At 34.4% G+C, this 25,899-nt stretch overlaps 1 protein-coding gene across 8 annotated transcripts in view; it reads right to left on the bottom strand.

The window, feature by feature from the left end:
- LOC143232052 (hepatocyte growth factor receptor-like) overlaps positions 1–25,899 on the bottom strand; it is a 125,886-nt gene that overhangs the window by 30,498 nt on the left and 69,489 nt on the right. For 6 of the 8 annotated variants that reach the window (XM_076467072.1, XM_076467074.1, XM_076467067.1 and 3 more), the window contains exons 3-7: positions 17,513–19,217; positions 16,729–16,908; positions 8,599–8,739; positions 2,310–2,480; positions 1,006–1,154 (exon numbers count right to left, since the gene is read on the bottom strand). In XM_076467072.1, coding sequence (XP_076323187.1) covers positions 1,006–1,154; positions 2,310–2,480; positions 8,599–8,739; positions 16,729–16,908; positions 17,513–18,712 — 1,841 coding nt within the window. In that variant the 5' untranslated portion in view covers positions 18,713–19,217. Of the gene's footprint in view, positions 1–1,005; positions 1,155–2,309; positions 2,481–8,598; positions 8,740–16,728; positions 16,909–17,512; positions 19,218–19,863; positions 20,085–22,680; positions 22,836–25,899 lie in introns of those variants that run through there. The other 2 variants (XM_076467069.1, XM_076467075.1) reach the window with 2 other exon arrangements.

Here is a 25,899-nt window from a genome sequence, read left to right as displayed (position 1 = left end):
CAGTGTCGGCTCCCAGTGGTACAATAGTATATCCGCGGACTTATACTGCTAAAAATCGAGATTTTATGCCGCGGTGGACAGATAACGGATAGTCCTTTGTGCAGCTTTGTGCTTAATTACAAACAAAAACAATCCTTAGGATACTTAGGATTAAGATTAAGAGCTTTTAACACTAATATTTGCAATTCAATTCCTGCAACTCATGCAGCTTTGCACTTAAAAGTGAAACAAGATGAATAAAACCCAGTTCAGTATCCCGCTTTTCTATAATTAGTATTTCTTTCAAGTAAGATATAAAACAGCTTACACGTAATAAACTTAAGTTTATTAATTGTTTTGTTTTAATTTCGCGCAAAGCTACATGAAGGCTATCTGCGCTAGCAGTTCCAACATTAGCATTGTAAGACTAGAGAGTAGGAATCTAGTCATCACCACCCAACGCCAACACTTAGGCTATTCTTTTACAAACGAATAGTGGGATTGACCATCACTTTATTATGTCCCCACCGTTGAAAGAGCGAACATGTCTAATGGGACGGAGATTCGAACCCACGATCCTCAGATTGTGAGTCGAAAGCCCTAACCACCTGGCCATGCCATGCCCTACGTTTATCAAACCGTAACAGTAATATACCTAAATAAAGCATGATCAATTAAACAGTAGTTCCCGGGCTATCTGCAACGTCCACTAAAATGAATCGAGTTCCAAATTTTTGCTTGTAAGTCTGTAAACGTTTCGCTGATCCACCGTGGAACTCAAGCTAAAGAACTGATAGTTTAAAGTGTATGAAGGGGGCATATTTTGTGATATTGTATAGATTTGAATACAGCTTCTAAACTCAAATTCAAAACTTAGAGTTCTATCACAGAGTCAACCATCGTCCCTAGAAAATAAGAGATAAAGAACCTATAACATAACTTCTACGGATTTATTTCTTTTTTTAAATGTGTTTTGATTTTTATCAAGAACATAAAGCAATGGTTATCTAAACAAAAACAACATACATGGTTTTATTCCAGTGAACCAAAGAGCAGCTTATATCACCCACAAGGACTGAAATATCCGCATTGCCTCCACTCTGAGCTGAACCAAAGTTGTCTCCTTTTATTGTAAGTAAAGTACCTCCTTCCAACGGTCCTGTTGTAGGTGAAAACTGATAATAAAAAAGTATATGTGAAAAAGGAGTTTATTTACAAATTATTTAAAATTAATTTCGGAAATGAAAAGAAAAACAGAAATTTTATTTCGTTTATGATACTGAACATAGAAAAGTAACAAGAATAAGTTTCAGAAGCAAAACATTTGGAAAACAGCCTTATTTAATGTTGTAAGCTTTAGAATAAATCTTTGGCACAAAAGATTGGCTCAGAGCATCTAATTTATGTTAAAACTATTATTTACCGACTGTTGTAAATTAACCCCAGCATCTTTAAAATACAGAGGGCCGAGTACATTATATTAAAACAATTTGGAATAAGGAAATCAGCAGCCATGTAACAACCAAAACCGATATAAGTCGTGGTATAATAATACGCAACTAAATTACATTGTCATATTGCTTTGTAATGTGGTAGGTGTTTTGATGCCATTAAAATATGATTGTTTTTCAGAAGAACATATAACAGCTTTTTCGACACAAAATATTCACACATTAAGATGCATTCAGATCAGAGTTTTATTATTTAAAGAGGGAGATACACCTTGTACTTAGTGTTATTAGAAAACAAAGGGATATGTATCATCTTGAGACACCAAGACCATCTAGAAAGAAACCTCTAACAAATTGTATCCCAAGCATGGTAAGCAAAGTGCAGCGTCTTGCAACAGGTAAGAATCAATGAACACAAAGGTCAGTAGCAAAAACAGTCCAAGTGCACCAGGCAACCAATTAAGAAGGTTTTTCGTTCGGAAAAGTAACCTGTAAACAGGTTGCTCCAAATGCCTAAAACGGATAGTCATGCCATACATAAACATATTGGTCAAATCGACGGACACAGCATCTATGGGTTTATGTGCGATTGAACAATTTGAACAGGCACTAGAAAATCGTTATACTCGTATACTAGGTGCATACTCGAAGCAATGTTGAGCTTTGACTCATGATAGTCTTAAGATGGAGACTTTTACAGTAAAAACTACGCTTCAGTACTATTGTCAAGATTCACAGTCGTTAAATAAAGAATGTACAGACGTGGTGACACGGACTGTAACGACATGGTGGGCTCCAAAAGCGTTTGAACATACAAATTTAACCACTGTAAATATGAATATATGTTAAATGAAAATGAGTTTAGGATGCTGAACTTGCCTCTTGAATTATTGGAGGACAGTTAACGTGGGATAAAACTGACAAGTTGTCACATTCGTCTTGATGAGCACAGTACGATCCACACCAGCCACAGTGCAAGGGTTCATCTACTGTAAGACAGGTTGCACAGTCGGTATATAGCGAACATGAACCCAGTGGAAATTTTACCACCTGAACAGGAATAACAAAATACATATAATGTTAAACAAATGTTAAGATCAATAAGTTATTAGTTATGATTTGTAAATTAATTAGAGTACTCATATACAACTTTTCCTTCATTAAACCATATAGAACGCTAGTGTATCTTTCTCTTCCCTAAAAAAACAGTCTACATAGCTGCGTTAATCATGATGATATCCTGAGACATGGCCCGGCATGACAAGGTGGTTAAGGTGCTCGAATCAAAACTTGATGGTCGCGGGTTCGAATCCCCGTCGCACCAAACATGTTTGCCCTTTCAGCCGTGGGGGGCTTTATAATGCTACAATTAATCCCACTATTCGTTGGTAAAAGAGTAGTCCAAGAGTTGGAGGTGGGTGGTGATGACTAGCTGCCTTTCCTCTAGTCTTACACTGCTTAATTACCAATGACTAGTGCAGATAGCTCCGTGGAGCTTTGGGCGAAATTCAAAAACAAACAATCCTAAGACATTGTACAAAAATCTTGTATTCATCCTGAATTTTATGTTTAAACATATTTTATGTAACGCTAAATTCCTATATAAATATTTCGCATGAAATAAAACCCTTTCAAGTGTCTAAAAATTTTAAAAGGTTATCTTTATCCCACTACCTTATGTTATATTTTGTTAACTGGTTAAAGTATAACTATGAATCATTTACTCGCATCTTCTTAAGTTATTCTTCACTCTTTTACATAAAATATATGTTAGTACTTCATTGGGACTGAAGTTAGTTTTTCGTAAATGTTGATATCACATCTTCATCGGAGTATCTGAATGATCACTAGTCAGTAACTTAAAAGCAAACCCTGGCTTCAGATCCATTTATTTACAGATATATTCCTTGAATAATAATAAACAGTTGTTCCATCTCCATCATTTACTAAGTTGATCATCAAGTGAATATTTGAAGGGATCAATTTGCTAATAAACACCTACAGTTTGCTGGTCCAAAAATATTTTAGATTTTATGAATCTCAATAAAATGTGAACTTTGTTAGACTGCGTGTTTTCTTAAACGTTATTATTACTCATACATCTTTAGCAGCAATCGCTAAATGTGAAAGTAAAAAATTGCGTAACTTTCCGCTCCAAGGAAAAGGAAGTAATATGTTGCGGAAGTACTGAGAACTGAGATTTGTAATACAGTAAACACATACTACACATATAGTGCATTATACGTATATGTGCGTAAGGAAAAAGTGGATAGCGTAATTAAATTAAGCCCAATAAACTGTCTGTTTCTATGCGCAAAAGTAAACATTAGTTACCTGTTTGATATCTGTACCTTGGAGGTCAAGTCTCAAATTCTAGAATTATACGCACTCAAACTACCGCTGAGCCACCGGGGAACTTTCATTACAAATACCTTATTTATACTAATACCACGTCATCAACTTCTTTATTAATAGTCGGTATTGGTAAACTGGAACAGAACGTACAAAAGGAAGGTGTGATAGATACATAGATAGGACAAAATGTCTCTATTTATTTTTGTTAAGCATACTCGCGATGAACTACATATGCTTTACCTACCACGGATATCGAGATCCAATTTGTAGCTTTATAAGCTCTCAGACATACCACTGAGATACCGAAAGGGAATAGACAGAGTTTGTTTGATTTTGCGTGAGGTAAGACGAAGGCTATCTGCATTAGCCATTACTAAATTAGTAGTGCTAGACTAGAGAGAAGGCAGCTAGTCAATCCCCCATCGTCAACTCTTGGAATATTCTTGGGGTTGAACTTCATATCATAATGCACCCAAAAGTGAAAGGGAGAGCATGTTCAGTGACAGGATTCGAACTTACGACCTGTAGATTGTGAGTTTAGTGCCCTAAGCACTAGATCTAATAGGTAGATAGAGTTTAATTTTCACTTTGTTGCTGGGTTAAAAACTGTTAATATTACTGCAGTACTTTCATACGTGGATAACTACATCTCATACTATAAAAATTACAGTGTAAAAAATATGTGAATGAAAAACACGCTACAAGTTTTTGTATTTTGGGTATGTGCACATATGCAACAATTTAAGTAGCTGACTCCCAGTTGCATAATAAGCACACTGGTAGCAAAGAGTATTGGTTTAGTTAGCAACGTAAAAAACGTGGGTGGTATAACTTGTGTAAAAATAGTTTTTTACCAACCAACAATTCACACATATACACATAGATGACTCATCCACTTATGGTCAAGGTTTGTTCACATAACGATTTACTTCCATGGATTCAGCACAGCTCCAAAGTATACAAAACATTCAATGCTGAAAGCAATGCTAGTATCAAAATTTGTATCTTTTCAAGTCAGTTTTGCTTCTTTTTTATTGCTTTATAATACATAAAATATCCTTATATCATGCGCTGTAGGAGTGATGGGCTGACACCCGGGTTCTACACTCATATTATGTGCTGTAGAAACGGTTGGCTTGATCCAGATTTTTACAATATACGTGATGTATTGTTCTCCTACAAAGAGCACAGTTATTAATGTACATAACTCAAATGAATTTAGACAATAAGAACCAAAAAAGAAAAAAAAAAGTTTTATACACTCTTACTAAATGTATTTATTTTACAACGTTTTAGCTTTAGGCTCACATCAGGTAAAGAACAAAATACAAGTAATTATAGTGAAGAACCAGATGAGGTTTGAACATAATTAGTAGTATTTTTTATTAATTTGCCTGAAATGGGCCTAAGACATACACTGCCGGTCAACCACTTATTTGAGTAGAGCTTCGAAAGATGAAAATAAGAAAAGGGAAAAAAAATTAGAATTTTTTTTATCATTTAATAGGGAAGATGTGAACACTATAAAATTAGCCTAAATACTAGCTGGTGAAAAGTTTAAGACCATACCGAAACGAAGTGTTAATCGGTAAACACGTAACAAATTTAGTCATTTGTGTTCAAGCATTAGCGTTGTCAACATCTCCTGTGTTACATTGGGTAAAAACATGGCAAAGGCTGAAAAGTTGACAGAGTTTAAACGTGGCAGAACTGTCGAGCTGCAAAAGCAAGGTCTCTCTCAACGTGCCATCGCTGGTGAGATTGGACATAGTAAAACTGCTGTTGCAAATTTCTTAAAAGACCCTGAGTGATACGGAACGAGAATTTTAAGTGGTTGGCCCAAGAATATTTCGCCGGCGTTAAGCAGGAGGATTCGACGGGTTGTCCGGCAAGACACCAGCCGATCGTTGAACCAGATTAAGGCCCTTACGGACGCAGAATGCAGCTCAAGAACAATAAGACGGCATCTACGAGAGAAAGGCTTTTAAAACCGTAAACGTCTTCAAAGGCCACGCCTCCATTTACACCACGAAATAGCTCGGTTAAACTTTGCCTAGAAGCACCAAACATGGGACACAGAAAAATTGAAGTAGGTTTTATTCTCTGATGAGAAAAAATTTAACCTGGATGGTCCAGATGGCTTCCAACGTTACTAGCACGATAAGGATATCCCACCGGTGACATTTTCTACACGACACAGTGGAGGAGGTCGCATCATGATCTGGGGTGCTTTATCCTTCCATGGAACAACGGAGCTTCAGGTTATACAGGGGCGTCAAACAGCAGCTGGCTACATTGGCATGTTGGAAAGAGCATCCTTATTGACTGAAGGCCCTCGCTTGTGTGGAAATGACTGGATCTTTCAGCAGGACAATGCTGCAATCCACAATGTCCGCATGACAAAATACTTTTTCATGGCGAATAACGTGATTCATTTGGACGTGTTTGCCCGATCTGAACCCCATTGAAAAAGTTTGGGGGTGGATGGCAAGGGAAGTCTATAGAAATGGACGTCAATTCCAAACAGTGCATGATCTTCGTGAAGCCATCTTCACCACTTGGAATAACATTCCAGCCAGCCTTCTGCAAACGCTTATATCAACCATGCAAAAGCGAATGTTTGCAGTTATTCGCAATGACGGCCGTGCAACTCACTACTAAGACCTCGTGTTGGACATTTCCTACCCTGTTTAGGACTTCTTTTTGGTATGGTCTTAAACTTTTGACCAGCTAGTATTTAGGCTAATTTCATAGTGTTCACATCTTCCCTGTTAAATGCTGAAAAAGATTTTTACTTTTATTCTCCCTTTTCTTATTTTCATATTTGGAAGCTCTACTCAAATAAGTAGTTAAGTCTAACAACACAAAATGCATGTTTTTTCTTGATGTTCATTAGCCTTAAGATTTTGGCCAGCAGTGTATATATTGGTAAAAGTAAGACATACACAATTTTAATGAAAGTTTAATCATTGGCCAACAGTGTATATTCAAAACTACACATTAGTCTAGTTGGCCTATGTATCAAATATGTCTTCTGGTAACATAATAACTTTAAACATAACTTAAACACAATTTTTCTGACATTTCATTATGTTTGATGAAAAACGATTTTTCTTCCAAGCAGACAATGAAAGTAAGAGTTAAAGATAACCTCTACAAGTGGGATTCTCATCAGGAATATCCCTTTACAGCCACACTTGTTATGTTTCTTTTTATCTTATTTTGAAGCAGATGTTACTTAGCATTGTAAACGTTAGCATTGTAAAATATAAATATATATATATGTGTATAAGAAACAGGTGTTGTTGCCAATAGTAAAATTTTCTTAACATTACATCTGCTTTAGTTCTTTTTCTTGTCAATGCGTTTTCTTTGTTTTTTACACAAAAATTACGAAAGAAAGTAAAACATTCATAATTAATAAAAGCATTCATCGTTTCATCCGTCACTGATATAATATGAAGATATAAGTTAAGATTGTTTTACAATATTTATCAAACATTTGTGTGTGTGTGAAAGAAGTGTTTCTGAAAGCTCGATAGCAATCTTTGAAACTTAACACCAAAAATTAAATTCGATCCTCGTTCTCTATTTAAAAAAAAAAAAAGATCAATAATAAATGTGAAGAAATCACGTGCTCCTCCTAGAGCTTAATATAAACAAGGTTGTATTATATTTCAAATTCCAACAGAAACGTTATGCAAAAGAACACTTTAATTGTTGAAAAATAATGATCAGGAAAAAGGATAAAAATGCGTAAGGAATTTGAAAAACAAAACAAAAACGGCTGTGTCTCCCTCTTGGCCAGTGTTGTTTGTTTGTCTGTTCTTTTAACTGCGCGCAAAGCTACACGAGGGCTATCTGCGCTAGCCGTCTCTAATTTAGCACTGTGAAACGAGAGGGAAGGCAGCTAGTCATCACCATCCACCTCCAACTCTTGAGCTACTCTTTTACCGACGAATAGTGGAATTGACCATCACATTATAACGTCCCCACGGCTGAAAGAGCGAGCATGTTTGCTCCGACTGAGATTCGAACCCGCAACCCTCAGATTACGAGTCGAACGCCGCAACCCACCTGGCCATACCGGGCCCATACCGGACAGAACACAGTTAATTCCATGTGTAAATGGTATATAATTTAGAGCTTAAAATTGGTGCTACAGAAAGAAAAATACGAACTTCGCTGCCAGCAGATGTTCTGCTATTCTTTTCGTATTTCCTTGATATCAAATATTAAGCCTTTTATAAAAACTTGTTGAATTTATAAATGATGAAAAAGGGTGTCCAGAAAATAAAAGCCTTGATATTCTAATAATAAGATATGAATTTAATGCCGAAAACTAAATAAATTAGGATATAGAAATTTTAATAGAATGAGAGAAAGAAGAACAATGTCTAGTCTTCAGTGATGTCGATAAATTCCACTTGTAGAGAAAAATGTATAGGCTTCTACGGTCATCGTCAGGTACCTCTTTCTTTTTTTGTGAACCTGACGATGACCGTAGAAGGTCGAAACGTTGTTCGCTCCTCTACGTAAAATATCTTCTCAACCCAAACGAGCCGTTTTTACATATATAATGTCTAGTCTTGTATGTTGTAACAAGTCTATACTGGCAACCGAGTTACTCAAGTATATAACAACCAGGTTTTACTGGCAAAGGGAGCGAGTTTTTTAAAAACATAATTTTTGTTCGTATTTATTACAGATAGCAGGTAAAAACATTTTATCACTCTTGCAGCTAAATGTTTTATTTGAATTTACTTAACATATGAAAAGTAACAAAATTGTAAACCCGTGTTTCTTTACTTACCTTGTTCCCCGTTAGAAGGTACAAGTTCTCACGAGTAACATCGAATGAATTAGATCTCCGAATTGCTTTATCCATCGAATTAGGGTCTGCAATGTTGTGAATCACAAGAGGCCTGTCGCTTATTTGTTTTTCTAACTTAACCTATAAGAAATTAAGAAACCATAAAAATTATTTACGAATAGAGTATGATATTTAAAAATTGTCACTGTATTTCTTTTTACTTTTAAAATATTAGGGAGTTTTCCAACCGAACGAAAATAAACTAATATTCTTTTTGTCCAATAGAAGTTTTCTTTTATTCTTTCCCTTAGCCGAAGTTTTTTTTAATGGATATTGAAATCTGCCTTGCTAGCTCTTTAACGATATGAGTTCATAATAAACAAAGCTAGTTTATTAAATCTTTCTCTGTTGAAGTATTTCCATTGGGTGAAAAATACTTAGTTACGCAATGCGAAGTTAAAAAGCACATTTTCCACAATGTGACTTTCAGAAAAGTGGCCATTACAAAAAATCAAAACTGAGAATACTGAATTATTTCTTTAGATACAAGTATGATTTATTTATGCTCGGGTCCATCTTCTACCCTCTACCCGTCTGTGTCCCTGATAATTTTTACAATGCTTCAAATTAGTAAAAACAATGAAAATTTTCTTAAATGATTAGAATTGATGGCCAATAAATAGTTCAAGATTTTAAAATGTCTCGTGAGGCGAAAGTCACACGTAATATATAAAGGTAACCAATAAGTTAGGGTTCAATAATTGGCGAAAGCCTCAGACATGTTCTCAAACCAGGAAATAGTGAATTTCTTTTTACTCAGTTTTATCGCGTACAGTTGTATCTGTCTAATGATAGCTTCAATAAATATGGTAAGAAAAATTTCTGAGGGCAAAATATCGAATGATAGTTGAAACTCTCACTTGTTTAGTTTCTTCAAATAGAATGAGCTGGGTGCAACATAATGAAATTTAACTCTCATGTAATACAAATAGAAAAACATATTAAAAGCATGCGTACAAAAATCTATGATGTGTTTGCAAAAATAAAGTTTTAAAAGAAAAAATATGGTTAAAATAGAGCATATGCTTCTCCTTCTCATAGACTGTTATTTTTAATATCTATAGATATTCAAAGAGTGGTAATGTGACATATCATTTTTCACTGCGGGCAATAAACACGTTAGCTATACAGAAAGGGTAGATACTATACAGACCTTACTTGAAGCATTTATAAGTTAGCTACAGATGAGACATTTTTCTTTTGCACTGATAACAGTATAGAGTGTAACATAATTCAGAGGAGTCTAAATATATATATATAAATGTATATATGAAAAAATGAATCTTGTAAGACTTCAGAGCCTGAGACAGAAGCCAGAACTTTCAAATGAATATTTTATGTGATTTATAATCAAACAAGTAGTGCACACAGTTCTTGAATGGACTCGGAACACTCTTCACTGGTGTCAATTGGCTGCTAAGTCGTGTTTAAAACATCTCACTAGACAGAAGAATGCTTGAATGAGGCTCCTTGTACCGATTGCACGCCCTACTTAAACATGGTTGGGTTATATCTCCATATGGAGAGAAATACATAGTTTCGGTACACGTTTTATTACTTAGCTAAGCCTGATTATCAATGTTCAAAGTTTCACCATTTCAATAATGCTAATTCTCCCGCTTTTTTTTTTATCTGAGATTAAATCAGATAAAATGACTTTCCTCTCTTCTAAAGGCTCAGCATTTAATTTCTGTCTAGTTCAATTAAATTTCAGCTTTATGAATAAATGTACGTAAGCAGAAAAACACTGACTTGCAATTCATGGTTAACAAGAATGAAAAGCAGTGACTTGTATACAATTCACGGTTAACAATAGAGAAAAGAAGTGACTTGCAATTCACGGTTAACAATAGAGAAAATCAGTGGCTTCCAATTCTCTTGTAACAACAGAAAAAAGCAGTGGATTGCAATTCAAGGTTAACAATAGAGAAAAGTGGTGACTTGCAATACACGGTTAATAGTAGACAAAAGCTATAACTTGCAATTCACTCTTAACAGAGGAGAAAAGCAATGAATTGTAATTCATGGTTAACAATAAACAACACATAGTCGCTATGTAGTTTTCAAACGTATAATATTAAATATTACTCTAAATTGCTCTGTTCTGTTTGCATAAAATTGTTATAAAAACACGTTAACTACAGATGTTTTTGTTTTAAATGCTTCTTACATTTGCCAACGTTTGGCCTATAAATCATAACTATTTGTACAGAAAGGTTAAAACGATCGATAATTCAATAGCAAAACGAAGATAACAAAATCCTAAACTTACATCTATCAATTTGTATAGATATTAATTACAAATAACACTAACTTTCTATGATTTTTTATTTGTTTTACCATAAAACAAAACAAAACAATGGCTATTTTACGTTCTAGCTACCGGGAGGAAACAAACCTAGAAGTTTAGCAATATAAGTCCGAAAGTTTACAAGAACCCACCAGGAGACTTTTCTTTATATAAAAGTAAAGTTAGGAATAGCTTATACATACTTCTAACAAATTCGTATATAGAGAAAAAGGACGCATAAAAACATAAATTACTTTCTAATGTTTGTTTAAAGACACAAAATTTACTTAATTTGCATAAAAGTTTAAAATTTTGACATGTGCGGGTGGTACCTTGTCCTATCCAATAAAACTTTATAAATTTTATAAACTTAGTTAAAACGGCGTGTATAAAAACTGAACACATATTCTGTAAAGTGGCAAAAAATGACTCGTTTAACGTTGCTACTCAAAGAGCGTAAAGTTTCATTTATTGGCTATGAAAACATTTAAAAATTGAGCAACGCCGTTTGTGAAAGGAAGCCTTAGAAGACAGTAGTTGGAATAACTTTGTCCATGATTAATTCACTTTTTATATACATGTGTGTTTGGTAAAAACTGCGGGAACAAACACGCATTATCCTTTCCAGAGCAGCCTGACGTTTTGTGTCCAGTTTGGTTAAATGTGCCTACCACGCAAACCCACAACTGAAACTTAAGGTCAAGAGGGGTCACGTAATGACACAAACCATCCGACACTCCTCTGTCGTAACTAATGTTCGTGTCAGCCAAAGAATGCAAGCCCATTATTTGTTAATTCTTGTACATTAAGTTGTTGTTTTTTTAAAAGATACCCTCGAAATTCAAATATAAATGGTCAATCAATTATTTAAAAATAACTATATGAAAAGTAAGCTAGTTATAAAGGTTTATGAGAAAATAATTTAAAACAACTTTTATATTATTGGATACATTCCGGTACGATAACGCGTAAAACATAATTGTCTAAGATTTATTACTTTAACATTAAATGATAAGAACATAAGTATGAACATCAGTTCATAAAAGCAAATTTTTCCAGCTTGAACCTGACATAGTTTTATTTCGAATTTACACATTTACTTCACATTAGGTCCCGGCACAGCCACGTGGGTAAGGCACTCGACTCGTAATCTGAGGGTCGCGAGTTCGAATCCCCGTCGCACCAAACATGCCAGCCCTTTCAGCCGTGGGGGCGTTATAATGTGACGGTCAGTTCCACTATTCGTTGGTAAAAGAGTAGCCCAAGAGTTGTAGGTGGGTAGTGATGATTATCTGTCTTCCTTCTAGTCTTACACTGTTAAATTAGGGACGGCTAGAGCATATAGCTCTCGTGTAGCTTTGCGCGAAATTCAGAACAAACCAAAACAAACAATACTTCACATTTCTCTACAGAGAAACAAATAACATTGATGTGTTCTAGTTTACAATACTAATTCTCACGTGATAATTATTAAAAATAAAAAAAACAGTTTGAAAATGGTTAAAGTAGACATGACTAATAGAACATACAAAATAAAACGCTTTTTGTTTGAAAAAAATGACACATTTCTTTGGTATTAGTTAAATACTTATGGCCTTCACCTATTATTTTAAAAGTATATTAACCTACTAATACACATTCCACTTTAAACTCTCGAAAACTAAGTTGGGTAGTGAAGTGTCATAACACTAAAATGGTCAAGAGGGTAGCACACGTCATATATGATGATTCTGACGTCAATGATCTTAACACACCTACGTGCTGGTTAGAAATAAAACTTTATTTATAACTCACTATTCCTGGTCTTTCCAAAAGAATGAAACGCATAAATCTTTTTTTTTTCGTAGAGTTTTAATTAATCAGACTTACTAAACAAATTAATGATTTGTTTAATAATTTCTCAACCAGCTTCACATAGGGCTATCTTTTCGTGAAATTTCCTAATTTTTGAGCATAGAGACTGAGAAGAAGAGACAGCTAATCAAGAACACTCACCGCCAACTCTTTAAATTATTCTCACCATACCGACCAGTGGGACTCGATCATCATCCATAATTTTAAAGTGAAGAGCACATTTTCGGCATAAACCATGATTCTTCGGAGTCACATTACAGCACGCACATCACAAGACCGCGCTCGGCTTTGACTATATAGGTTTACATAACAAGAATAGCCTATTAAGAAATATCAGCTGTTGCTAAAGAACACAAGGAGAACATAGAGAGAATGGCGAAATTATCTATCCAGTCATTTTATTGTTGATATTACTGTTCGAATGACTGCATTTATCTTGTAGTATTCAGCAGGAAGTGGAATACTTGTTAGCGTGCCTGGATTGTGAATCAGTTTCGTGGTTCTCGATTTTGCCACAAAAACGACCATTGCATTTTGGGGCTATTAGTGCGAAATAAGAGTGAGAGTAAATCCTACTATGCGTTTACTTCTAGCCTATCAGTTGAGATTTCGGGTAAATAAGTTATTGGGTCAGACAAGAGTTGACAATAGGTATTATTTACTAATTCATTCCTTCTAACCCATCACCTCAAATCTATGGTAAATCAGTTATTGGGTCAGCTTTTTTTTTTTAAATTTCGCGCAAAGGTACGCGAGGGCTATCTGCGCTAGTCGACCCTAATTTAGCAGTGCAAAACTAAAGGGAAGGCAGCTAGTCATCACCACCTACCGCCAACTCTTGGGCTACTCATTTACCAACGAATAGTGGGATTTACCGTAACATTATAACGCCCCCACGGCTAAAAGGGCGAGCATATTTGGTGCGATGTGGATTCGAACCCGCGACCCTTAAATTACGAGTTGAACGCCTTAACCCACCTGGCCATGCCGAACCACTGTTGGGTCAGACAAGAGTTGACAGTGGGTGGTATTTACTAATTTTATTCCTTCTAGGCTATCGATTCAGAGCTAGGGAGATATGTGCAAATAACCTGTTATTCAGCTTTCGTTAAAGATCTCGAAACAAGATCTTATGACAGAAAATCGTCATAAGCAACACCGAAAAATAATGTCTTTATTTATGATCTCAGAAAGATACGTAGATTCAAATGTCTTGATAGAAATGAATAAAAACCCTATAACCCGAGTGCTTTCGAAAGGTGGGCCTTATTTATTCAGGAGCGCACTAGAAATAATGTCCTTAGATGCTCCTGAAAAGCCAGAGATTGGGACAGCTCTGTCAAACAGTATAAAATAACAACACATCTGCTGCGAAGAACTGTTTCCAAAAATTATTGACATCAAATTAAGCATGATTTAATGAGATTTTTCATAATTTTGTTGCTACTGAAAAATAATTATGGACTAATGATCAAGACCATTCAAATGGAGTCCAAAGCCATATACACATATGAATTTGAAATACACACACACACACAACCAAATATCTTATTTATCTTTGTGATTTAAATACTATTAATATTACTTTAAAAAACAGGAAACTTAAGTTTATTCCTCAAATATTGCAAAGAATAATTATCACTATCTTGCGATATTACTGTTCTCAGATAACTTGAATGGTTACTGAAAAGAGTTGATGTCATTAGTACGATTCTGCTTAGCTCCATGACACCGGAAGCAATGTGTAATTCTTTTAAACGATCATATTAAAAATGTTAATTTAATTGGTTTTGGAGTTGACGCAATATAAAAGTTATAGTAAAATAACCATACACAACTACCGTTCAAACTCCTGCATTCATTCATTTTATAACGAAATCAAAACATAGGCCATTATATTTCACGGCAAAATAACACCGACAGACGTCCTTACGACCTTAAAACGGCCTAACAACCCATATAAATCAATGGTCTACGTGCACAACGAAACGATGCAAGGAAACGGAAATCGCCGTGATTTCACATACAAGTAATGTCGCAAATAAACTGCAATGTCAACTGTGAAGTCTGTGGATGGAAGAATAACATGGACGATGAAAACCAGATGGCCTAACCTGGTTATTATATGTCCCCAGTGTGAACTAGGCGACAACTGCAAGGCATAATGGGTTAAAATGATGAATATGTCGAATATTGCGACCTGCCAACAAGATGGTAGGTTAAGTTCATCATAGTCTCTCTGTTCTTATCCGGTTTAACATTCACTTTCTTGTTAAAGCTTTCAGCATTTCAAAGTTTACATTACAAATATAAAAAGCTCATATGTTGATTACAATTTCACTTTCCTAAATGTCGTTTGACCACATGATACATGAATGCATCTTTGAACATTATGTTTGATCAAAATCAATTATTTTGATCGTTAATGATTTATATGCTTTTTGTACTTTCTCTTCTGTCTTTGTTCTGTCCTGCAAATTTTAAAAAGGTTTTAGCGATTTTCGTTAGTAAACACGAAGAATTAATGTGTTTAAAAATTATCTCTAAAGCATTCCAATTATTAAATACGATTAAGACAGTGAACTTCAACCATAATATCAAATATAAACTAGTCGTTCCTTCTGATGACGAAAGAATAATAAAAACTTAATATTTGTCTAGATGAAACAGAAGACTTAAGGTAATCACATTTTATAGGCACACCATAACTTATAAAAAAATCACGTTTCCTCTAAAATCTTTATTGTTTGTTCCATACTTTCGTCCAAAGCTATACAAAGGATTATTTGGGCCTAATCTTAAAGTAATATACAAGAGTTTTCTTGGTTGGTTTTAGAGCAAGGCCACACTCGGCTATCTGTTGTGTCCGCCGCAGGACATCGAACACCGGATTTAAGCATTGTTAGTCTATAGATTTACCGCTGTCCCACAGGGAAACGACATACAAAACGGAAAGTAGTTAGTTAATAACACCCGTCAACTCTTGTGTTACTCTTGTCTAGATTGAATAGTGAGATTTGACTGTTACTGTTATGTTACACCCATAGTCCGAAAGTGCGGAGTAAATTTATGATAACAATTCTCATGAGGCTCGGCATGACCAGGTCGTTAGGACGCTTGACCCACTATTTGAGGGTTGTGGAATCGAATCCCCCTCCTTGCTAACATACTCGTCCTTTCAGCCGTGGGCGCATTATAAATTTAAGGTCAATACCACTATTCATTGGAAAAACAAACAAAGGGTTACTCTAGGAAGAATGCATATCCTCAACTGATTAAAGGTTAGAGTTATTTACATAAATATAATAAATATGTTTGTTTGTTTTTCTACGAATGCTGATATAAATACGAGTGAAAATGTATTTGGTGAGCTGTCAAAACATTTGTTCTAGATTTAAGGCGTGTTAACAAAATAAAAACTATTGTTGATTGCCATATTTGTTTCATCTTATCCTTTTGTGGTTTTTAGTAAAAGTGAAAACGGGTTAACGCAAAGGATAATCCAACATGTGGTTTTTATTTATGATGCCGGTAAAAGCAGAGGTCGGAGCTGAAACAGCGCTCTTGGAAAGTTTTTCCTTATGACTTTAATGATTTATACCTAATAATTTAATGACCTAATAAGTCATTAAATACTAACATGTCTTATTTCATTTTGTAAGATTCTTTTTTTAAATATAAATCTAAAGTAAGATGCAAAAACAGATAAATCATTGTTTTATTCTAAGAACGTGAATACGAAGTCATAGGAAGAGGGGTACTCAATTCTAGACAATTTAGATATATGGGCTTAAAATGATGCACACTATAAACTCGGATAAGCATCTAATTCTTAAAAATGACCCACATCTTTGAATTCAAAATATATAACAAACAATAATTCTTATATAAATATTCTGTTTTCAAAATTTATTTAAAAAACACACCTTGATGACGTCACCGTCTTCTGTTCCTAGAGCTGCTACTGTTTTTCCATTCTGAAGTGTCACAGCAAGAGATGTAATTTGACCATCTATATGGGTTCGAAATCCACCTAAGACACTGTCTCGCCCTTGGATGAAAGGGTTATATCCAGAACCACAGAAATTATCATCTATAGGAATATTCTGAAGGAAAAAACAAAAGAGAAAGTTTGTGATAATAGTTATCAATCTTAGCACATAAAATATTCAAGTATTTTCAAACATCAGACAAAATTGTCTTCCTTAAAAAGTGTATGTGTTCTTTAAAGAACAAACTAATTCTGTAGGTGCAACATTCTTGTGTTATGTTTATAATGTTTGGAATTAATTAAGGTGTAAAATGAAAGATGTAGACACAAGTCCCAATACTACATTGCGTCAACAGCATTTTCAATTAATAAACTCCAGGAAAATGTAAACCGGCTAGTCAACAGTACCCATCGCTAACACTTCAGATATCCTTGTCTGACTGAGAAGTGGAATTTGACTGTAACCCTTATAGTGCATTGACGAAGAAGCGCATTGTTATTGGCAGTTACGGGTCGAAAATATGACCTCTACATATCCATATTCCGTTACTTTAATCACTAGACTACACTTGGTCTCACAAAAAGAGCATTTTCTTTGTTCTGCATATAAGGTAAATGACATGCAATAAATACTACGCGTTTTAAAAAAAAACTAGCGTAAGTTCAAAAATGTAATAATATGACTTGTATTAGAAGCGTTAAAAAGTTATAATATTTACCACTTTCGTACAAGAATGATCTCTTTCGTGAAAAACTTCTAGTAGTTGTGTCCGATGGTCTCCTTGGAAACATTGTCTTATGGCATTTGTAAAAGAACTAATCACATGAGTCATGGGAAATGAACACAAAAGAGAACCCTTCGATTTGTCTACGTTTTTAGAGTAGCCATTTTTGCCACGACTGAAAGTTACAAATAATACGTCTTTAATGTGGTTCAATTTCAAACGTCGCTTCAGGGTACTCCCAACTTGCCCTAGAAAACCAGTGGTAGCGATATTGTATTGATCCAAACCTCTCTGGCACATCAAAGGAAGTTCCATATAAGAGAAGAATGTTGAATCGTTATTGCAGATCCTAGCAAGACGGGTTTCATAACTATCTGATATTGGAGACAGTCGCTGAGTTGTTAAAAAATAAGAAAAGCTCCCATAACTGAATCCATAGATGTACTCAATTCGATAATTCTTCTTGTATTTTGTCAAGAGATCCACACCTGTGTGAGAATAATGTGTGTTCGAAGTATACTGGAAATTCACATAGTTGGAAACAACGTTAATTACTTTACTGGATACAGCCTCAGGTTTCAGTTCTATAGGTCGTCCATCATAAGATGATGCAGAAAGTAATACAGAGCTTCCCACGGACCTTGGAACAAAAAACGCAACAACAGATCCTTTACCAGCAATATAATTGATTGTTTCATTCTTGTTATCATAACCTATCATTGTATTTTTTAGAATGTTAGAGGCAGGATATATCTTACACATACCCTGATTAAGGGTTCCACAGCTTAAAAGTAACACAAAATTTGGCTTATCGTAGTTCAGAATCAGAACCTTGTTGTCGTTATCAGTTGATATACGTGTTTTATCACACACAAACGGGGGTGGTAAGCAGAACAAACTGTCAAGTTCAGGTCCAGTAGTAGTTTTTTGTAATAGAGTAAGATTATTATCAAATTTGTAAAGGTAATTTCGGCCGCCAACGAAAACCTCGCTGGTGTTTTGATGAACAACAACTTGGAATACAGGGTGGATGGAGGTAAACTCTTCCATGTGCCGAATGCCTTTATCATTTGAAGTATTGGAGCACAGAACTAGCTCTAAGGCTTTTAGAAAAATTAATATCCAAAAGATTCTTTTGAAGGAATAACAACTGTTATTCGCAAATTGTGTCTTTAAGACTTTAGTTATAGACATTTTTTTTTATGAAATCGTTTAATTAAACACCAAGAAACTAAACTTCAAATTTTTGAAAATCCTTTGTAATTGACGAGTGAAGATCTCAGCTTAACGTTTTCTCGAACCGATAAATTCTTTCATCAGATTCTCAGAGATTGTTCAAAGCACTTGACAACGCCAGTTTTAAAGGGCCCACAAGGGCGGAGCTTTTAAAATATTCTAGAATGGTCTAGACTTAAAACATTCTCAAAGTCTTCCACCTGGCGGCAAATTTAGTGTCAACTGTTGGAGGAGTCCAAACAAAGTGCAGAGCGCCTCTTCTGGCAGTGCTGACTGATACAACACGTTCTGGATGTCGATAAGACCCAAGAACTTCTTAATAGCGGAAGCTACTAAGGCGGAATTCGCCTACCCACGCCCCTAACTTTCTGTACTTTTCTTCTGGAGCGGTACGTCACACACACACAATATAGCTATCTCGTGCGTTAAAGTACCTTTTCTTTATCATATGCATTCCACAGGCCTATTGGGATAAAAGAATAAAGAAGAAATTAATTCATTGTGTTTGTCGAATGATATATACACTACAAGAGTTAAAAAAAAATTCAGGAAACACGACAAGTCCATTAAAACTTGAAGTAATGTTAGAAAAAGAAAAACACTTAAAATGTTAGTTAACTAATATACTTAAGATATAAGTCACTTCTGATATATACATAATGGAAACCCGACAGATGGCGTGATATGTTTAATTTCTTAGGCTTAATAAAAGCACGAGTTTATATTATTTCCTGTCATTCACGAAGTACTGCTTTAAACGTCAAACGTCCCCCGCTGGGACAACGGTAAGTCTACGGAATTACTTCGCTAAAATCAGGGGTTCGATTCCCTTCGGTAGGCACAGTAGATAGCCCGATGTGGCTTTTCTATGAGAAAAACACACACGTTAAACTTCAATCAATACCGATTCTTCAGTACTTTACACATGCAGAACAACATACTTAAAAATAACTTATTTTACATTCAAAATACGGGTAACCTACTTAAGAGAATCATTGAACAATTAAGTATTAGATGGACATACTATAAAGAAAGTAATTTCTATTTGGATAAAGAATCACCAATACTTAATATACATGCTCTCTCAAAATTGTTTAAATAATGCTAACATTTCCGAAGTAGTTGAAATACTCCATGTTCCGATCTGCAGCAATTTGTCAAAAATCTCGTTCGGTAGCTAGAAGTTTACTTTGTAGAGTACTCATCACAATAACAATAAACCAGTCAGTAAGTAACTCTCGAGACCAGTGCATCCAGTCAGTAACTATCGAGACCAGTGCAGCAAGTTATGATGCTCGTCCCAACAAAGCTAATCAGGTTTTAAGGATTTCCATTTATTTATCTACTACAATTGGCCCTCTAGGTCAGTCACTGAATTTTCTTCTCTAATGGTCGTCTATATAGCATATATATATAATCAAGATCAAGTGGTTATTCTAGAGAACGGAATTTAATATCACACGACCTTTACTGATCTGTGGTGTACTTTTGAATTCCTTATTTTGAAGAGCGTTGTCTAATCTTCTAGGTGTCTTGAACGAACGTTATGAAAGAAAACGTGTTTGTTTACTGTTTGCAGTCCAAGTAACTTGATTCGCTTTCAAGTACTTGGGCGTGTTCATAATTGAAACGTGCCGAGTTTATTTACCACTTGCAAAAAAAAAAAAAACAACTTTATACATTTATATTGTCGTTCAGGATTACAAATATTGTCAATATAGTTTCCAATTTTGATAATCGTACACTACTTGACAAAGCATTTTTTTATTTAAAACTTAATCAAGCAGAAGTTAACATTTACAGATGGCAGAGTTGATAGAGAAATTTGTACTAAAATACATGGTTTTACATGTAAAATATTTATTTTAATTTATTGCAGTAGTTAAAATAACATGGTGTATTTAATTATTTTCCAAACCAATGGATTTCATACTCTAAGCCATGTCATCTTAAGATGTAAACCTAACAGTTTGATTCTTCAAACCGACACATTCCATACCGTAAACCAATTTGTGTTAAATGCTATAAGACGACATATTCCATACCGTAAACCGATTTGTTGAATGCTATAAACCAACTCGTTCCATACCGTAAACCGATTTGTTGAATGCTATAAACCAACTCGTTCCATACCGTAAACCAATTTGTTGAATGCTATAAATCAACTCGTTTCATGCTATAAACGGATTCGTTAAATGCTATAAACCGATTTCCTTAATGCTGTAAACCGACTCTTTCCATACTGTAACCCGACCCGTTCCAAACTGTAAACCAATTATTGAATACTATAAAGCGACCCACTCGGTGCTGTAATCCGATTCGTTAAATTCTATAAACCGACTAATTCCATTTTATAAACCTATTTATTTCACATCTTAATCCTTAATTATCTTTTCTTAAAGCAGTTTTTTTCATTATCTTAACTTGTTTGCTTCATGGTCTAAGCCATGTGGTTCGATATTTTAAATCAGTTTGTTACAAATTTAAAACAGGTTGTCTTCTGTTCGAAAATATTTGCAACGTTCTAAAACGTTTAGGGAGAAAGCAACTCTTTATACAAAGACCTATCTTGTGACGTCATAGCTGTTAAAGGAGAGCTTTTATTTGATAGCTTGATGGACGAAAATTACCAAACATATGTCTCGAAGATTTTTTTGTTTGTTTGGTTAAACACTTAACAGACACTTGTGCTTTATAATGTACGTACGTGTTTATTAACACAGAGAAGCTTACTATCACTGAAAAAACAAAGGACTGTGAAAAGTTCTATTTTTAAAATTTGATGAAAAAATAATAATTTATCCGTTATTCTATAATGAGTATCTGTCTGACAAAACAGTTTAAAAAAGATGTAGCCCAGGCTAAGCATTTTGTGAGTTGCTATACATTCTAAAGTTGGTGAAGTCACAGGTGCAAGCCTTCTGAAGTGATTTAGCAAATAAGAAATTTCTTAAGACACTCTCTTGTTCCTCTTCCCGTTTGACACTTAAGTAACAGTCGATAATACCAAAGGAATGTGTGACACTGTTAAAAAAGAAGAAAAGCATCTCAAAATAATACCCATAATGCCTCAAATGAAGTGTCTTGCTCAGCCTTAGCGTAATCCTTTAATTACCTTTAGAACAATAAAGTACAACAGAAGCAATGAATTCTACCTCTTGAATTTTAGGATAAAATTGTATTGACTTAAAAGAACGAAGCAGTTGTAATAATCTTTTCTCAAAAGCATCCAACACATTAGGGGCTTGTATTTCCATGTTATTCCACGCACATCATGATACTACAGAGTTATAATAGAGCTGTTCCTAGTGAGATAATGACAACGCAACGCACAGGAGCTTTTCATAATACTGTCGCGTCTCGTGCTTGTCATACATTTCCCAAGTAAAGTGTTCGACACTTTTCGGTTTGATGAACTGTTAGATTTTTATCTGAATAAATGTTATTTTAATAGTATTTCATGCACTGAATTCAAAAATATGTGGATTTCTTTGAGAAATGACAACAAAGTAGAAAAAAACGACTGAACCTGTAACTATTCTTTACAAATGAAAATGTAAATTAATTTACAGTGGTTGTGGACAAACATACAGTCCGAAGAACAACAAAATAGAAATTTAACAGTTCAAAAAATCTAAAAGCTTCAAGTGGTCGTTAGTAGAATAATGAAAACGCACATGGCTTTTCATAAAACTTTCATGTCTCATGTTTGTCATGCAATTCCCTGTGCAGTAAAGTGCTCCTTTATGAATTAATGCCTATATATAAGCTATGAAATAATCGTAAAGGATAAAAACACTACGTTGGCATGTAACCTTAAATAAATGGGATTCGTGTTCAGTTAATATGTAATTAAAGAATTTCCCATTTAACATAACATAGATATCTTTCTGAAGAGGATCTCAGGAAAGAACAAATTCACCTACCTTTTTACCATTAACTATATGTTACCCTGCACTTCTTATCTTTTGTATAGTAATGGTCAGATACTCCCTGGCTGACGTCTTTATGAAACGTGAATCTGCACCATTCAAAGCTATTACACATTTTCACAACACGTGCATTTCCTCATCACAACAAAAAGCGGAAGCAACTAAACAGTACGAACAGGAACAGGTCCTAAACTTCCTGTCTCAGAATTCAACCTTCCTTTGCTGGAAATATAGAAACTAATCAACCAATGTGTTTATCGCAATTACTTCCATTCTATCCTGAACCGCCCCCTAAAAGCACAGCTAACTGTACTTTGTATCCATCATGAAAACAGTTGATATCTCTGGACCTAAAACACATCATATGCATTGGTATAATTTATTAACATCCAATGTAAATTTCTTCTACCAATTGCAGTTTTTTGAAGTGTTGTTTGATATTGTTTCCAGTAATGACCACCTTGTATTAAAAATAACTTCTAGCAGTTACACTTTCTTGTGTTAGATATAGTTCAATAACGATATGTTGTGATGACTCTCAGATAAATAAAAAATTGTGAATTTAAAGAACTTCGAACAGAGATCGTAAAAAAAAAGTAAGACAACAAGGCTGGATATATTGTAGATATTATTTACTCAAACGACAAACATTTATTTTTACTCCATATTGTTACCCGGAATTATATTCCATGTCATTAAATTATCTATGTATATCATGCCGAGAAATGGGTAAATATACGTCTAGATTAAGATAAAGCCCCTACTAAACGCGTATAAAATGTTACCAGTACAAAAGTAGCCTTTTCAAACAAAACATGTACGTCTAAAACATATCCCTTTAACTAAGTCTTCGTGTGTTTTGTAGTAATTATTCTAGGAATATGTGTAATGAAATTTAATGTTACATGTATCGACTTTTTTTTTTTTACTCTTTCACTTTATACATAATATAGGGGGCGCAGATGGTTATCTGCTTTGCGCAATAAAACGCCAAACCAACAAACCATAATATAAGGAATGGTTTCCTAGTGATACCGATTGTATAGTATGCAAAACATTGAATATCTACGTGTTACAGTCATCTAGTGTTCATCAGTTATTGGGTGATTATTCTTCGTTCTTTCTGTACTTAACGCCAGATGTTTGTAAGAAAGCTAAGTGCAAGTGCAAGGGATAATGATAGCATGATTTACACTAGAATTAAAATGTTTTAAACTTATGTAAAATATAGCGAAATAAATCAACTTTTCAATACCTCTACGACCTTTCCAGTATCTTATTTATTATTCCACAAAAGGCTTGGGACAACATACCAGTCTGTTTTTGTTGTAGGCCAGCAAAATGATAATAAGAAATAAGAATTACAAATGGGGCGTTTAGAGAAGGTTTTTCTTTCTAGTAAATCTAATAACATTGTACTTTTTTATATGTGGTAATCTACGGATTTACAATGCTAAAATCAGGGATTCGATTCCCTTCGCTGGACTCAACAGATAGCTCGATGTGCCTTTGCTATAAGAAAAACACTCACTTATTATCAATGTAAATAAAGATTTCGTTAAATTTTCCCTAATAAGTATGAAAATGCTATTTACATTGTACAATTATATAATGAGAGACCATTATCATAGAAAGGGGGAAAATAATGTTAATAGGCTAGCGGCCTTGTTAGCAGTCGAAAGTAAAGATTTTAAAGTGTTGTAGAAACTGAATCTTTATTGTTTTAGATGTTGTTGTTGTTTTCCTGAACTAATGTTATATAAGGGTTTTGTGCAATTCCTTGCGACTCCTATTATGAACCACTATTGGAGTTCATAATAAAAGTCGATATTTTATGAGCAACATTAAAGACTGAATGGTAGTTTTTACATAAGCCTTTATGAATACACGTCGTGACATGAATAACTCCAAAACGTTACATATTATGATATGTTTCCTGTCTGTTAATTATTGTTAAAGAGATTATGTAATATCTTAAGTAGCTTGTATTACGTAATAAACTCTGTTGTACTGGGAAACAATATCAGATCTAATGAACCATAGACGTTTTACTAATAGCATTGACTGCCTGGGCTGTTATCACCACAACAATTGAATCCTGAATCGTAGCGTTATTAGCCTCACGTTATTTAAATATCTACTACTTCGCATCATGTAAGAGACTATATTTCTTCAGATCAAGTTTTTCAAGCTCATATAAAAGTGTCCGAAGTTTAACAATCTAATTTCCTTAGTTTTTAAAAACTTGTATATCTGCTTTTCAGTGTAGAAAATCGATTTCTGTTTATGGTGTTAAGAACCAATTAAAACACTATAATAGAAAAAGGATTGTTCGATTTTCTGTTTCAAAAATTTCGCGCAAAATTATAAAGTGATGTTTGCTCGCAGACAACCTTAATTTTAAATTGACGAAGTAGAAAGAAGGAAGCTAACTTTTTATCTAATCTTGTCTGATTAGTCAACGAAACTTGATCGTCACGTGCATTCACAACCCAAAAGGTGAAACGAGTCGGTGCAGCAACGGGACGCGAACCCGGAATCCCCACATTCATAGACTAAGCATTCTGTACACTAGGTTACAATTTATCTACCTACACACAAGCTGAAATAACAGCGTAGTGTACGATTCGAATGTGTTTTTAAATCGACTTTTTATGTGCTTAAGACAAATTAGCTTAGCTTTTATGTCCACGAAATGTAAATCATTATATCTGCTAATTTTTACAAATATTACAATTTAAAATACATACTAACGTCACTGTTTTAACAAAAGTTATAAATAGTTAATGCTAGAGGTATATCGAGCTAACTTCACTAGTGTATCCATCAATACAAAACCTAAATTTTAATTACAAATACCTCTTATCTGGAATTAATACACATTTATAAAATTAAAAGTCCAAATCCGTAGCAGTGTCTATAGAATCATCTTATTTTGAAAACTACGATGACAGATTTTTTTTTTAATATAGTTATTTTGTTTCCAGGGAATAAAAACTGCAGCATCCTATTTGTTGTGCAAACTAACAACAACCTATCAAACGTTTTTAGAAACCATGTTGAAGAGAAGACTTCGTTGAAGTAACCCAACAAAAACGACATTCTGATGAGCAATCTACCACCTGAGGACGCTCTACTCGTAACCTGATGGTCGCAAATTCGAATCCCCGTGACACCAAACATACTTGTCCTTGGGTGCGTTAATGCCAGAAA

Source organism: Tachypleus tridentatus, chromosome 11 (assembly GCF_004210375.1).
Source record: "Tachypleus tridentatus isolate NWPU-2018 chromosome 11, ASM421037v1, whole genome shotgun sequence".
Lineage (NCBI taxonomy): Eukaryota > Metazoa > Arthropoda > Merostomata > Xiphosura > Limulidae > Tachypleus > Tachypleus tridentatus.
This window is presented reverse-complemented; position numbering and strand designations above follow the sequence as displayed.